Here is a 17,191-nt window from a genome sequence, read left to right on the forward strand (position 1 = left end):
GAGCTCGCGGTGGTGTTGAAATGATCTTAGCACCAGACATTTTTCTCGTTTTCTGTTTACTCACTAGCTCAGGCGGATTTTTAAAAACGCTCTGTAACACCATCTTGTCTCGTCTGCTTCATCGCTAGCAATGACTGACTGTCCTCAGACGTCGCCGCCTCCCCAGTCTCCTTTCTACCTATCTCATCCCCTAGAGGGGAAAACAGCCCTAATAGCGGGAGCGAAAGGGGTTTAGAGTGCGTAAATATGATCATTTCCTCGAAAGATTAAATTTTTTCTTGAGCACAGGAGAATGGAATCCTAGTGCCGTTGCCTAGTCTGCTGCTATACACCACCGAACGTGCGTCACACAGACAACAGCGAACGCTGGTAAGTAAATGACTCTACGCTCCTTATTGGCTTCTTACAGACCCGCAGCTACACAATACGAAGATTTGACAGTACTGTATTCGAGTCAAAAGAGATGTGAAAAAGTGGCATGCCTTGTATGTAAACGTACTTATATTGTGGCGTTTCCCTTAATTCTTAATTGATTGTGAACGCACAGCCTCGTTGACAAGTGACTTGTGTTGTTGCTTTCTGGTCTTATTGTTGACTTTCATTTGTCTCGGCGACAATGAATGTAATATTTTTATAATAAGTTGTCCAAACGGGTGTGGTTGTGAGCTTTAAACACCCAGTCAGATTTTGTATTTGATTGTGGTTATTTCATACGGGTACACTGGAGCTTGCTGTATTATTTGCATGTGTTTACTATACACGACTTAACAGTGTAGCTTTATAAAATGTTTAAATGAGATACAAAGAAAACACTGATGAATGCGGGGCCTTTTACAGAAAAACTGTTCAACCCATATTATGTGACTATGGCTTGCACTCGTCGGGCTATGGGTATTTTATGGCTGGTAAATTTTCTTTCTAGGTGACATTTTAGTGCAATTAATTGCTATAAGTGACTGGAAATGTTAATTATTTACGAGTGAGATTTTAATGGGTGAGTTATATTTTGAAAGACAGAGCAAAAATGTAACTAGTCTCGCTAAATTGTATTTACACTGTTGTATTCTGGTTGTGTCCGAGTTGTAATGACAAAAGTGTGTCATGCGTTCACACAATCATTTACATTTGATCACCTACTCACATACCTGTAAAGCATAAAGGCCTTGTGTTACACAACAAGCAACTCATTAGACGATATAGACGTATCTTAATTTTTACGGTATCAGGATCAACAACCTCTCTCTCTCACGCACACGTGTTCAATCATCCAACACTGTCATTCTGTGAGGACTAAATCAAACAACACTGCCACCTTGTGCCTGCTCCATATGCAAGGCATTATACAGAGCCCGAAGTCAGGAAAAGCAACTGCCCACATAAAATTCAGATCTTAATTTTTATGTGGGAATGTGTTTGGCATTTGCTGGTGTAGCTGTGTATGAAAAACTTTCTTTAGCTTAATAGAATTTACACCATAACTTTGTGTCAAAAGCATTGCTTTAATAACGTTCTCTTCATGTTAAGAGATTCATATTAATATACTCATTTGGAAAATTATTATTATAAAGAAAATATTAATAATATTTTATTGTGTGTGTATGGTGGCTTTTTACTTATTTATATTAATGATCAATTTATTAAAAATGATAAAACAATTTCAAAACACAATTACAGAAACACAGTCCGTTAAGTTTTTAAAAAATAGTTTTATTGTCATCTTATGTTACGATAATAAAACATTACTGACAAATATGAAGCTTTAGATTTAATAGACAGTGAGCTATGTTATTATGGGACAGCATGTTAATAAAATCCGATGGTACTCCGCTGAATCAAAAAACTAGAGCTGCGATCTTCCGTCATGGGCCTGTTGAAATCCACATATGAGGCTGGAACAGGGGGAAACAAAACAAAAAAAACTGTCAGCAATAAAACCAGTTGTTATTATCATGCATTTGCTGTTGGTAAAGACAAAGATTTTTTTTTTAAGTAATGAAACTGATAAAAATAACTTGTGTGTGACATTAGAAGTTATGAACAGTGATTTTTTTATGAAGAAAGATCGTCTCATTTAGAGCTAAGTTTGTATGAACTCATTTTCTCTATTTTTTAAAGCTTGAGTGGTAATTTATTAAGGCAGAATGCTTCTGTGTGGGCTCGCATATGGTTCGTCGATGTGCATGCGTGTATTTGTGTGTAAGTGAGAGACAGAAAGCTAGTGGAGGGCGGGGTTGTTCTACTGTGAGACTGTCTTTGCTTCGGGATAATGACTGTCTTTTGTTTGCCATTAAAAATGGAGTCTATTTAACTAATCCTTATGCCTGTACGTATGTAAGGTGCATAAGATTTATTCATTTGTGTATTACAGTTATTCTTAAGGTTAATAGCGAAGTTCTAAACAGGTTTGTGAAATTGACACATTTATTACCATCTGACTATCATTTGTGTAAACTCTGAGCCAGTCTCGTGTCTGCCACCGCTATTGAATTTGAATCATAGAAGGCATAATTCAGAGTTGCCACGAAAATGAAAACAAATTCCAGGCGAACTTTCAATTCCAAACATTTCCTTACAAGAACCGCAGGGCAATGTGAGTTCGCTCTACTTCAAAACATCTTATTCATGGAGGTCATTACGCGGCCACATAATTTCACAGAATTATCTTGTGCTAGTTAAAAACCATAATGCCCCTTCGGGTCGTGTGTTGTTATAAGTGCTTAGCTGCACATGAAACTCTGTTACAGCTGTCACGTTACTATTATGGATTTTGTTTTTTCATAGATACATCGACATAGATGACAGGGTAGGAAAGTTGGGATTGGATAAGAAAGCTAGAAGACTTGTCGCTGGAATTTGCAATTGTGAACATCCGTTACAAATAAATAGGCCAATGATAACATTCATTTAACTCTCGAGAATGTGCAGACTAGGCCATTACCGAGCACAGTTAGGATGTGCATTGCTTGTTTTTTTCCGGATCATCATATCACGTATATTACGCATTGGAAGTAAGTACGATTTTGGCGCACATTAGTGCGTAGTTTCGGCGAGTGTAAAGAGAATACAGGCCAAACGGGATGTCTATTTATTGCCTCTTCAAACGCTAAAACACAACCGTGCGATTTGTCTTAAGGGCTGCAATAAAACACTTAAAGCTCTTTCTCTCCAGTCACATCAACATACCAACTGCAGACTAAGTGTGGTGTGTTTTACTCGCTACTTCATTCACAAGACTGATGCTGTAAAATAGATCACATTATTAAAAAAATCTCCCCATCAAAGGCTTTCAGTTCAAAGTCGTTGGAGCAATATTGAACATCAAAGAGTCAAATATATACAACCTACACTTAGTATCTGATCTCAAATCCGAACTTCCGAAATCCGAAAAACTTTACACGTCGAAGAATATAGTCTGTGAAAACAATTAAATGATTTAAGAATGAATAATGCAATAATGCATTGCTAAGCATCGTGCTTTCCTGTTTCTAAATATTTTTGCGTGTCCAAAGGTGTGTCGTACTAGCGTATTGAAAAATATATTTAAAAAATATATATATTAAAATATAATTGTTGCTGTGAAAAAAAGTTTATTACTTTTCAAATATTTGAATTGGCAGCTGTTCCGTTTGCAAAGTCTTAAAAAGGCTATGAATGTGCAAGCGCTTTTCACGCAAGAAATATTTTTTATTACAGTTATATATTACTTTTATTAGTTTCTTTCCACAGTATACATGGTGTAATACTGTGTAAATGAAATCATAGTAATACGTTAAGGTCCACACCGCCATACTGACTACTATATATTTAGTGTATTCATTTTGCGGACTGTAATTTATTATTTTTTATTACCAGCCCGGTTCAAATTAAATAATAATAACAATAGTTTTTATCATCATCATCATCATCATTATTATTATTATTATTATTATTATTATTATTATTATTATTATTATTATTATTTCTACTACTATGTTGACTACTACTTTTGGTATAAACGTCAATGTATTAATTTTGGAAGAAAATTAATTATATTTATATACAGTGTCCGTAAACTGATGAAATAGCACTTACCATTTTGATGTTTATATATTCTCCTAGTGGAGATTTGCCTAGAAAAGTTACATTTTGTCGATCGCAAAATTTGTCGAAAATATGGCAACCCATCAAAAACATTAATCCTTGATATTGATTCATCCCGGTTTTAGGTACTTTGGGATATAAATAAATATTGTATGCATTTAATCAGTCGTTAAGCAGATTAGCCTGTTTTATAGCTGCTAAATGCCTTTTCTCACTGTCGGGCTGGAAGTAAATTTTACTGTTCTGTCAATCTCGTGTTTTGCGCACCTCTTTCTAAACCACTGTTTTTGGCCTCACACGTTCCGTCATGTGGCCTGCATTAAGGTCATGGAGCATACCGTAACCATTCGCTTAAAACTAGTCCTTTTCCCACCAGTGATTCTTTGAACATGATAATACATAAATTGACCATTCCATTAATATAGCTGCATTTAATAAAGCAGAACGGTTATATTTGTATTGTTCAACAGATCGCTGGCACATATGATCACTGTACGTAATTCTGTAAAAATAATCCTTATAAATAAAATTAATACACTCAAGAGTACTTCAATTTTGTAAACTTTCCTGATTGTATTGTTTTGTTTATAATCATTCTGCATGCCCTAGAAAGTGAAATGCTTATAAAAAGAGCAGCTTTCTATCCACAAGATAAGAGACTCGCTGCACAGCCCCCATACATTCAAAGGGATAATTGCCTCAGAGCTGGAAGTCCTCAGTTGGTTTTGTGACTTTTATGGCACCAAGGCGCGTTTGACGCATTCTTTAGTAAGATGCCCCTTCCCCCCCTCCTTACTCAGGTTCTTTTTACCATTGAAATTATCAATACATTACAAATGGGGAAAGGAAGGGAACAGACGTTTCCCCTTTAGCGCAATAAAAGCCCGAGGAAATCAGAGAGAGACACAAATGTTATAGGGAAATATCTACTGAATAACACAAAGGAAAAGTGTAGTCCTTTAACTTGTTGACTGACGACCATGCCGTTGATATTTCTAATAATATGATATGAAATGACCATCAGCATATTTATTAACAGTTTTTTTTAATCAAATTATGAAATAAATCTTAAAAGGGAGAGTAAACAATATCTCAGTAGATAAGGCGTAAACAGCCTTGTAGCAATTAGCCCTTGGTCATTTTCCTTTTTTTTAAACAAAGGGTTCTGTTCAGTGTTTCAAATTTGAGTTATATTATCCACACAGTAGTTGTAATGAAGTAATAAAGTTGTTGCGTCGAGAAGAAATACATATAGTTATGATTAGTATTGTCATAGTATAAAATATAAATATAAACAGCTTTGTCTAAGTCAGCGACAATAATCAACTGTAAAAGCGATCTTATAGGTAATTAATTTAGATGAAAAATAGCTCATTGTAAAACGCATGATTTTAAGTGTAGATTTATCTTCACAATACACGTGGAGAATCTTTGTACCGGCACAAAGAACAGATTAAGTCGGTGATTAACGCACAAAAATGCATAATTCATTGCTCGTGTGAGTGCTTATTCTGTATTTTTGTGTGTGTTTACTTAAACATTATCAACTGAAGCCACAAGGATAAGAAGCTACAAGCTCGATATTGCTCCGTACACAGCGCATTCAATTGGCTGAAAGTGGTCAGGTGACGCTGTCATATTGTCCTTCCATGAGCCAAGCCTTGGCTATAACACTTGCTTTGCGCGTCTTAACCGGAGACTGGAAATTAATATTATTGAAATCCTTCTGAAGTTCATTTGAAAGAGAGTTAGGAAAGCAGGCGGGAGACGTGTGTATGTGACAGAAGGAAGCAGACCCCAAAGCACAAAGAAAGAAAGTGTGAGATTAAGAGAGGGGAAATAAGATAGGAGGGTGAGTTGATGAGAGGGCGATAGGAAAGGTATGAATTCGTATTTCGCGAACCCGTCGCTCTCGTGCCATTTATCTGGTGGGCAAGAGGTTTTGCCCAACATGCCACTGAACACGACCACATATGATTCAGTCAGACATTTTTCGTCTTATGGCACCACAGTGACCCAAAATCGGATTTATGCGTCCCCTTTCTATTCACCTCAAGATAACGTTGTGTTTGGATCAAGTCGAGGACCGTACGAGTATGGATCTAACGTGTTTCTTCAAGACAAGGATGTGCTTCCCAGTTGCAGACAAACTAGTATGGGACTCAATGCGCAGAGCCACGTTGCCCAGGAGTACAACCTGGAACAAGCTCGTGCAGGAACACAGGAACAGAAAGGCAACAACATTCAGATCTACCCGTGGATGCAGCGCATGAACTCGCACAGCGGTGAGTTTTTACTGCGACTTGGGACATACCCTGGTGGAATTGGTCTGTTTTACGATACGTCCTATCAACAGAGTAGCTACATTTTATGGCCTCATAAACCACTACTAAATCATCAGACTATAAAAGCCCCCTTTTCCAGAGAGGGGAATCCCATTTGGCTACCTCCTTTAATACTCGAGTGCCAAAATTATTTCAAAAACTTGCAATAAGTGTGACTGCGTTAGAAAAATATACAACAAAAAGTACATTTTGAACCATTTCAAGAGCATGTGTTAAAATGTAACTCAACTCTTCCGATGTACTGTTTGGGGAAAAAACGATAGCAAAAGTTTGCTGAAATGTTGTAAAAACACTGAAAATAGAAATGTTAAGTTTCGCGTTGCTTTGTGACTGTAATATGGTTCAAATGCTGCGTAAATACATTATTTTTCCAAATTGCTATATTACTTTATACGTTAAATAAAAATAATTAAATATACACAAAGTAAATTATTACACCAGGACTGCTAACGTGTGTTTTAGAAAGCATTAAAAATTTAGAATTTATGTGTGTGTGAACTCTAATTTATTTTTCACTTTTTCCCCACACCAGGAGTTGGGTACGGGTCAGACAGAAGAAGAGGTCGCCAGATTTACTCCAGATACCAAACCTTGGAACTGGAAAAAGAATTTCACTTCAATCGGTATTTAACCAGACGCAGACGCATCGAGATCGCCAACGCTCTGTGCCTAACCGAGCGTCAAATCAAAATCTGGTTCCAGAACCGGCGCATGAAATGGAAGAAAGAGACCAATCTAACTTCTACTGTACCGGGGAGCGAATCAACGGGTACTTCTCAAGAGACCGAGAAGGAGACCGAGGAGGAAACCGAGGAAGCTAAAAAAAAAGATTAGGAAATCCATTTCTCGTTCTCGAACGCCTGTTAACTGCAACGTAACTACCTAAACTCTGAGAATTTGCAAATATTAATGCATGGACTGTATACTCTGCTATTCCTTTGACTGCCCCCTCCTCCTCCGTCCTGAATACCATACACAAGCTCTACTACCACCACCACGCCACTAACATGTACACACGTAGAAACAAATGGAAAGATTAAGAGAGAGAAAGACGCACATGTTATCCACCATAATGTAATTCACTTCTCTGTGTATTGAAAATAGCTCCTTACTGGCTGCGTGGTGACAATGCCACAGATGAACTATTTGTGTGGTTCTAGTATTATCATGTTGCTATAGGCTAGTAGAAATTACATTAGATGAAATGTATTCGAATTTGGTAAGTAGGCTACGTTTCCCCAACTATTAAGCCTCTAAACAGTACCCTAAGCATTCCAGAAGTGAAGGAAACTTCTTATATGCACATTCAGTTTTTTTTGTGGATGCATATTTGTACAATGAAACAAGCACTGACGGGATGAACTATACTACCTAAATTCTTAATGTATTTTCTTTCTTTTTTTAAATATTGCCTTTACCTCGTCAGTGTTCTGTTGTTCAAAATGCCGCTGTACTGGCGCATTGACTATTGAGAGAACTTCAAAAAAATACATTTCATCATACTTGTAGTTGTATGCATATAAACTTGTCTTAAAGTGAGAATCACACCCATATGAAAACAAACATATACCTTGTTACGCAATTATATTGTTTGTGTAAACTGTGTATTATTTAATAAAATTCTTGAAAACAAAAAACTGTATTGTCTTAACTTTGACTCCTGCTTTGCGCTCTTCACGCATCATAAAGGTTTTCAGAACTGAGTAAAAATAAGGCGTTACACACTTTTCTTTTTGAAAAAGTTTTTATTTACGAACTTTTATTAAGGCCTACATATTTTTGAGAGTTTTTTATTCAAATCCACATAACAAATTAAATTCACGGTTACATCGGAGTTTGGTTAATTTTTTATTTTACTCATTTAACTACAATTCAATCTGTCCAAACTCTAAATATTTAAATGGAATAATACACCTATTTATTGCTAATGTATGTGAGGACTGCACAGATTTCATTCAATAAATAAATCATTGCTTATTTCATGACACAGCGACAATGCTTGTCTGACAAAAACCCTTTTGACCACATTTGCTTGGCATCTAGCTGAATCAGTTGTTCTGCAATAAATAATCATGTGTGGTTTTGGGATGCCGCTACAACAAAAGCACGTGCATTGACGCAGTGTATAGTCCTCTCCTGATCACAATAGACATAATATCTCAAATTCTAAAGAAAAAAACAATACACACACACACACACACACACACACACACACACACACACACACACACACACACACACACACACACAAAATCAAAAACCCAAGACATTACTGTGAAACAGAAGACAGACGTAGGATCTGTCATTTATGTAACTAATATGATAATCGCATACTCCATATTATTCATATTGCCTTGTCATTTGATTTGTCATAACATCGTATCCTGTCCATCATCTTGTTTGCACAAGTCTTGTGTGTGTGTGTGTGTGTGTGTGTGTGTGTGTGTGTGTGTGTGTGTGTGTGTGTGTGCGTGCGTGCGTGCGTGCGTGCGTGCGGCCGCTCTGTCCAGTATTAGACGCCAGATGACGCTCTTGTCTAACGGTCTCGCCCTTTTTAGCCCAGACCCTTAGATGATTTCCATACCGAGAAGTTATCGGACACGTTTCCCTGTCTATCAATAACCTCCTGGGGATCAAGCCAATTTATGAGTGGCCAGGAGCTGCACGTGATTCTATTTAAACATTCCATATTTGGGCATTACACGTCGTATCAAGAAAAAAAGAAAATGATTTCCTCCACCTATAAATCCTGCCCTTTTTTAGGACAAGCCTAACGTCCTCTAGAAATACAAATAAAGCCTAATAAACAAATAAAACTTCTAAACAACTTATGCATACTTTATTAGCTGATTCCGTCTCTGTCGTGACCGAGTGCTTTTTGTGAGTCTCTCCAAGGTTATATTGTTTTGGAAATAGAATGAGCTCATACGTTGGAAAGTCTTTTTCCAAGCAAACGCAAGACGCCTCCTCTTGTAGAATGCACACTTTTGGCAACTATGGAGCTCACTCTGAGTTTCACGAGTCTAATTACGCGTACGAAGGACTTGATCTCGGCGGATCCTTCAGTTCTCAAATCCCCTCCAACTCTTTGAAACGGGAGGCGATTAACACAACCGACAGTGCAAGGAGCAGTGCAGCAGTTCAGCGAACACAGTCCTGTTCAGCTCTGGGCTCTCGTAGCTTTGTAAGCACTCACGGGTACAACCCCCTCAGTCACGGACTGTTGAGCCAAAAAGCCGAGGGGAATATGGAAGTTATGGAGAAGCCCAGCGGCAAGAGCCGCACAGACGATCTCAAAATGGAGACTACTTCAGCGATAAAGCAACAAACTAATTCGACTCAGCGTCAGAACCAGTCGCAGCCGCAGATATATCCGTGGATGACAAAGCTACACATGAGCCACGGTAAAGTTACGTTTAAAGTTTGTTTTAGAAGAGAAGAAAACTGCACGCATCTCATCCTCGTCATTGCATCTCCTTCCTACCCTGTTTTGTCGCTCCATATTTTTCCTCTTGAGTTTTATAGGCCAAACGCAGGAAATAATAAAACTAGCGGCCGTAAATTTTATGACAAAGGCATCTATTGCTCGTAAACCTGTCCTGTTACTGTGAAGAGGTGATCCCCGTTCAAATTTATGGATAAATAATTGTTTAAGAAAAGCAAAAAAATGATAACATGTAAATTTACGTATTATTTGTTGCCTTAAGAATTAAGGAGAGTTTACATGTTATTTAAGTGAAGTGGGATTTCAAACGAATCTTTGCATACACATACATTCTCGGGCAGTAGTTATGTTTCCGGTTAGTTGCACTCTTCACCGCTGGAGCAGTAAAGCAAAGTACAGTAAAACTAAATTTGCATTCTCTAAATTATTAATTTGTCAGTACATGCTCGTGGCCTTCTCACAGTTATGATTATTGTGTTTCAATACGTTTGTGTTATTTCTGTGCATGACACTCTCTTATTTCAGAATAAATAAATATTAACGCCATACCACCTGTCCACTGTTTTCATTTTGGATTTCATAATGCTTGATGTTTTCATATTACATTCTATGGACTGTGTTTGGGGGCAACTTCATCAATGATTATGAAAATTAATTTCATAGTAAAATGCATGAGGACGACAGTCGATAAAATTTTACATATAGGTAACCCAATATCTTTCTGATGCCACCTCAGAATCTGATGGTAAAAGGTCACGAACCAGTTACACCCGGTACCAGACTCTGGAGTTGGAGAAAGAGTTCCATTTCAACCGATACCTCACACGTCGCAGACGTATCGAGATTGCCAATAACCTCTGCTTGAACGAGCGCCAAATTAAAATTTGGTTCCAGAACCGTCGCATGAAGTGGAAGAAGGACTCAAAGTTGAAAGTGAAAGGAGGACTATAATAATGTGATGCACGGCTTCAGCTTGAAAATAAAGGCAATGTTAACTTGTACTGAATCAACAAACGATTTAAAATAGATTTTTCTTGTTGACAACAGTTGATGTCTTTCATTTGTCTACAATATCATGTTGTTATGTGAATATGTCCATATTTTCAATATTTATTGATAGGGCTCCTTTCCCTGAGTGCGGGAGTTGCTTATTTGAATAATGTATGAGCTTAAACTTAATTTGAATATGCTTTACTAAAATCACTTGTATCAGTAACCTACATAATATGCCAAGGCCTGCATCCAGTTACGTTGGCTTAAATGTAAGTGCAAATAATGTGGTGCTTTGCTTGAACATTCATCAGTCTGCCCATTGCATTTTGCATTTTGATGGGACTTGTCTTTTTATCCATTGTATTTTCTGTCGTAAATACATCTATACAACTATAAAATCCAAACAAGGATGGTAAACCGCACGCCATGATGATAATGCAACAACTGTAGTGTCATATTAAACGCTGTGTATCATGTTGTCTGTCAACCAGCAGCCAAATGGTAATTTTCTCTTGACGATTATGTCTGTTGAAATACTGTGCAATCAGAAAATTTAGCTTTTTTTATTGAATTTTTTGGGGGCTATTTTTTCAGGCAGGTACCTTGACTTTTGTTTCTATACACTCTACTCTTGAGGAGCCTATATAGGGCATCCTGTAACGACTGTAAGGAGTGGCTTATTGATACCTCTCATACCAAACAAGCTACACGACCTACTTTTGTTTAAACAGCATTTGTTCTATGATCCATTACATCTGTTATTCCAACTGTTTGTTTTCGAAGTTTCACTGCTAAGCCACATCGATAACTTATTACAGTCAGTAATGTATTACTACAGTAACAAGATTAAATTATCAATAATGGCAAAATATCAGAATGTTTTGTAAGTTCTGGGTTAAAAGCCACCTGTGTCCAATAAAACGTCCAATGTGGTATCATTGTAAATAAACTTGATGAAACGTAAAGAACATACTATTGTTAGCATTATTTTTGTCTGTTGAAGCAACAGGAACAAAATAATTAGTCTTTCTTTACACAATGCATTTTTGCACTCAAGACCTGCTTAATAAATCGTGCAGAGTTAAGAGAAGAACTGTTTTGCGCGAATTAATATGATTTTGATAAATTTTCATGCATCCATCGAGGAATGAGTCTGAATGTGTATACTTCCACTGATGGGACATGATTGAACTTTAACGCTCTGGTCACTTATTTACAGTAGCCCTTAAACGGAGGCACATAAAACTTTATGACCCCAATAAACTTTTACAGCACTTCCTCTCACCCATCAGACACTGACAACTGTTTCCTTTTTTAACAAATCGGCGGAAGTTTACACAAACATTTCAAAGTGACATTTTGGCTTACAAAACTCTTAAAAACTAGGACGTAGTTTGCACATTTAATCAAATACTCTGTATAACTAAATTACGAAATTACGAATTATTTTTCGAAAATGCATTTGCAGTAAGATACAACAGCGTTATTAATCGTCCTTCGTGTAAAGCACATCATTAAAGACGTTAAGAGTGAATTGCTCATGCTACTACGTTATTGTTGAAATCTGTCATTTAGATAATGAGACATATGATGTTAGTCACCCTATGTGCAGAAATCACGTAATCCAGGCCGGTGTCAAACAAAGGACACTTGAGCTTTGCATGCGTGTACAAAATGCTAATTTTAGACGGGCTTGTTCTACAACCGGACTCTTTCCCGCTTTACTGTTCGTTTGACATATTTTAGTTTTTAGTTAATTCCTTCTTAGCCCTCTCGATGTAGACTATTTGAAAAGCTACCGGACATTTTAATCTCCATATTTCTAGTCTATGAATGTTAACATTATATACACACACACTAATCTGAAAATAAAAACAGGCAGCTAGTCAGTTTATACTGCTGTTTCAAAAGTGTTTTCATTTTAGAATCGTCTCACTCACCAATATTGAAGATTCAATGTAAATTTCCATGCTTCTTTCAATTTCTACACTCGCTATCTTGACCGAAAGGGCCACTTTGCGAGTTACTGTGGTTACTATGTTGCTTTTTACACAAACCCCTCTTTTTTTAGCTCTCTTGCCACGTATTTTGAAGTTTTGAGGGTTATTTATGCCAATTGCCCAAAGCAGGACCAGTGAGTGGTGCAGGAAGAGCACGTGGGGTCATTAAAGTGGGTTTTATGGCCTGCAAGACCTGACAAACCCTCAATATATTTACATCATATATAATGTTAACTGTCCGTAATCGCAGCTGTTGGCTAGTCTTATCTCTGAGAGAACGGCTTAGAGCCTGTTAGTGTGGCTTACTCGCGTCAGGGTCTGTAGAAGTTCGACTCTCCCAAATGGATCCCAGGCGGTTGCAGTAAGTTAATAATCTTGTTTTCCTCTTTTTAATTAAATATGTACTTTCCTCCGCAACACCCTCGGGAATTAATCAAGGATGTAATTCAATAGTTCATGGAGAAATTGTGTCAAGTGATGCGCAAATGTGTCCTCATCTGTTCAGTTTTGATCAATTTCAAAGGTCTAGAGTGTACGTTTGTGCATTTGTATATTACTGTTAATTTGGCATTTATATGAAATTATTGTTCTGGCACTAGCTTCAAATCTAATTCTGTGTGTCATGACTCTTATGTACTCGTGTATGCATCTTAAAAGCATTGCACGTGTAAAAAGCTTTGCCTTGGATCGTAATTTATATACACCTGAGTATTTGCGTTCTAATATCACAGAATGTGCGTATATCAAAATACCCCAGTTTTGGACATTCAAAATGCTTAGTTTGTGCCTGGGATGCGTATGTTGTGTTAAAAGTGAAGGTGAAGGACTGTGAGAAGCTAAGTGATCTTGTATTGGTTTGCAGATGAGAGCGCAGAACATAGATCTTTAGATCGGACATAATGTGGGGTCATGTGCAGGGCAGAGATGTGGTGTTGTGTGGTGGGGTCATGCACAGGGCAGTGATGATGGTGAGGCAGAGTCACATGATTAACCAAACAAAAAAGCATAACTAAAAAGAATCCAAACGGTTTAAATGAGAAAGTGTATTTTATACAAAGCATATGACTTTTTTTTTTTTTACTACTGTTATTTGTCAGTTTTCAACACCGGATATTCAGTGGTCTTTATTTGACAGATGAGGCTCCACTTGACCATTATAATCATGGTATGAAAAGTTTAAGCCATATCTTACTTTATAGTGTTGTGCTTGGAAACAGAAGAAGTCAGACTACTCTGTTCATCCACAATGTTCTCTTTAATCTGTGCACTGTGATCTTTGATGAGAGGAAACTCCACTGCCATCTTCATACTGCTATGATTCTATTCTGTGGAGGCCTGTGATATATTTCGAGAACTTATTTTAAATAACAAGAACCAATGCCTCAGTTCTGGCATTATGAACTAATTCAGGCCATTTTGCTGTACAAAGGTTATGCAAGTACAAAAATTATAATAATAAAGGGAAATTATGATTATGTTTTAAGGAAAGGATATTTGAGTTGAAAACACAGATATAACAATTTTTATGAGTGTCTGAAATTTTGTACATTTTGCAATGCAGCTTAGAAATAAAAAAAAACCTTTTGTTTCCAGTTGTAAGGCAGATTTAATCACAAACTCAAAAGAGTTTTAATCAAGAAAACTATGTATTGCAATTAATGTGGCCTCATTTTATGTATTTTACCATTTCAGTTCAGTTTGCCCTGTTTTATTAAACAAAACAACAACAGCAACAAATTAGTCCAATGACTTTGTTCAGTGTACCTGTAAAGAGAGACATTACTTTGGAAAAAACTGAATATGATTAGCGTCAGATTTGCAAAAAAATATATATATTGCAAAATAACTTTGCAGTCTTCCTATCAATCACTAATTGCAGTTTATGGCATCTAAACGTAGAAAACAATAGTGTAAAAACCTCACTGAGTAGTTCTGTCTTGTAAGCTGCATCTGGTTGTAAATACTGCTAAGTTGTAAATTCCATGGCTTGCCAAAGGTCTTTCCTCCAGGCTTAAAGAAATGCCTTTTTGTTTTTTTGTTTGTTTTTTAATTCCATTTTATTAAAAACAGTAGGAGGTTTTAGCTGATATCAAGTGTAATTGATAAAATAATGAATTTGATAGAATTTCACTTAAAGTTGGTATTCAGTTAAAGTTGATAAAGTTACTTGCTTACACAAGAAATAGCTTAGCGTGTAAGTCTAAGTCTGTCTTATTTGATATTCTAACAAAAACATAGATTAAATGATCGATATTTACCAATCCATTGCCGGTAATCAATCATGATTGTTGTGAATTATGCACACATGTACTGCTTACAATGTATTTAATATTTGTTACATATTACTTCAAAAAATGTCACATATAAAAATTGAATTGCATTGATTCAATAGTCATGCAATCACACAATCAACTTTTATTCATTTTCATTTTTAATGTCCATACATTAATCAGAAATCAGAAACTACATCCCAGTAAATCACTAGAAAACTAGAAACAGTTTAACAATTACAATTTTACACAGATTCCTTTCTCAGATTATGTTGTGTTCTCATTTGTGTTTATTCAGTTATTGGAAGGACAACAATGCTGACAATGACATTGTTTGAATAAACTGCACTGTTTTTGTCACATCCAAGCAACCATTTTTGGCTCAGAGTAGGTGTAGGTTTTACTCACTCAAATGTTGATTAAGGTGGTTAATATTTCCTATTGTACACTAGAATATGAATATTAATCAATATAGTGTTAACTATACAGCAGTTTACATACATTATTGTGAGGGTTTGGAAAATCGTTAGTCATTCAGAGAATATATGGATCATGTGGTGTATAATGTGTATATATTCACTACTGAAACACAATCAGTAAAGGTCCACCATTATGAAAAAGACAATAAACTTTATTTTATAACAGTTGTTGAACCTGAATGAGGGAAATACTTAATAAATTAAGATTAATTTATAATCAAGGATAAATTTGGCTTCACTATGTTTAGTAAACCCTTATGTGCATTTTTTTTATATTAGCATTAAATCTTTGAATACTGTGTCAAAAACATTAACTGCCAATAGGGGGCAATAGTTTTATATTCCTCTGTTTTCGTCTCTCCCATAGCAAGCTACTTGGGGTTCAACATATTCTTTTGTCATCTAGCAGATTACCATCTAACTAGCCATACAAGGAAAATGGCAGCAATTTTATTCACTACATAGATACCTTTGGAAAGAATGAGTAAATGACAGAGTTGAAAATCATGCCACGGCATGCAGAGTAACTAAACAAGGCACTGCTTTCAATTTTGGAACAATTCATGTTCTGTTTGTAGACAGTTCCTGTTTGGACAGGCATTTTAAAAACAGAAAACAGCACTTTTGTTCTCTTAGTGGATAAACTCTTCTTCATTTAGTGATGGATGAAGTAAATGAATGAAAAAAAAATGGCAATTGGTATTTGGACTGGTGGTTTTCTAATAAGCCAATGTCAAGATTATGATTTATTAAGAAAACTTTTGTTTATGATAACATGAGCTGCATTTGCTACACTGAAATACTGGTATGTAATACCAAATACCTTACTTGAATGCAGGAATTACAGCTTATGACTGAAAAGAGTTTACATTTGGCTGCAATTATATCCGTGTTTAGATGTACTTTTTTCCCCAGTGTTGAGCTTGGATAATTTTAGCATTGAGTATATACATACTAAACATCATAAAAACACTTATGTTTCCCTCTCTGTGTATATAATATCCCAATACGTCATTTAATTACATTACTCTTATATTCTTTTCCTTGCTTTAGTATCAAGGCTAACATTCGGGTTAATTATTTTTTGCCATTTATCTCAATGACTAACACTGTATGTGAATTCATTTTTTTTTAAAAAACAATTCTGAATTGCCATGTTAACCTGACCAAGTAGGAATTCATTTTAGGTCCTCCATAGTTGCAAAAATAACTACATTCATCAAGGAAATAGTTCTGAAAATAACCTGTGCTAAATACATAGCCTTGTCCTACTTTAAAGGATCATGCCTTTGGACAGTTCACCCTCAATGAGAGACAAAGAGAATTTTTACTAAAACAATAAAACAATTATCAATAAATAATTTAAATGCAGCTGTCAGATTAACATATGCAACTTTGTACTCAGTAGCAATTTTGTTACTGATATATTTCATGCATGATATTATATATATATATATATATATATATATATATATATATATATATATATATATATATATATATATATATATATATATATATATATATATATATATATATATATATATATATATATATATATATATATATATATATATAT

At 35.9% G+C, this 17,191-nt stretch overlaps 3 protein-coding genes across 3 annotated transcripts in view; all 3 read left to right on the forward strand.

The window, feature by feature from the left end:
- Positions 1–20: 20 nt before the first annotated feature.
- The window catches only part of hoxc3a (homeobox C3a), a 38,393-nt gene continuing 21,222 nt past the window's right edge, over positions 21–17,191 (forward strand). The window contains exon 1 of the mRNA XM_073823363.1: positions 21–369. The gene's annotated coding sequence lies outside the window, so the exon portion shown is untranslated. The remainder of the gene's footprint in view (positions 370–17,191) is intronic.
- Positions 5,786–8,020, forward strand: hoxc6a (homeobox C6a). The gene is made up of 2 exons (XM_073823398.1): positions 5,786–6,365; positions 6,958–8,020. The coding sequence occupies exons 1-2, from the start codon at positions 5,963–5,965 to the stop codon at positions 7,257–7,259; spliced, it is 705 nt and encodes a 234-aa protein (XP_073679499.1). The 5' UTR covers positions 5,786–5,962; the 3' UTR covers positions 7,260–8,020.
- Positions 9,325–11,759, forward strand: hoxc5a (homeobox C5a). The gene is made up of 2 exons (XM_073823506.1): positions 9,325–9,829; positions 10,607–11,759. The coding sequence occupies exons 1-2, from the start codon at positions 9,343–9,345 to the stop codon at positions 10,819–10,821; spliced, it is 702 nt and encodes a 233-aa protein (XP_073679607.1). The 5' UTR covers positions 9,325–9,342; the 3' UTR covers positions 10,822–11,759.

The sequence above is a fragment of the Garra rufa genome, chromosome 18, assembly GCF_049309525.1.
Source record: "Garra rufa chromosome 18, GarRuf1.0, whole genome shotgun sequence".
Lineage (NCBI taxonomy): Eukaryota > Metazoa > Chordata > Actinopteri > Cypriniformes > Cyprinidae > Garra > Garra rufa.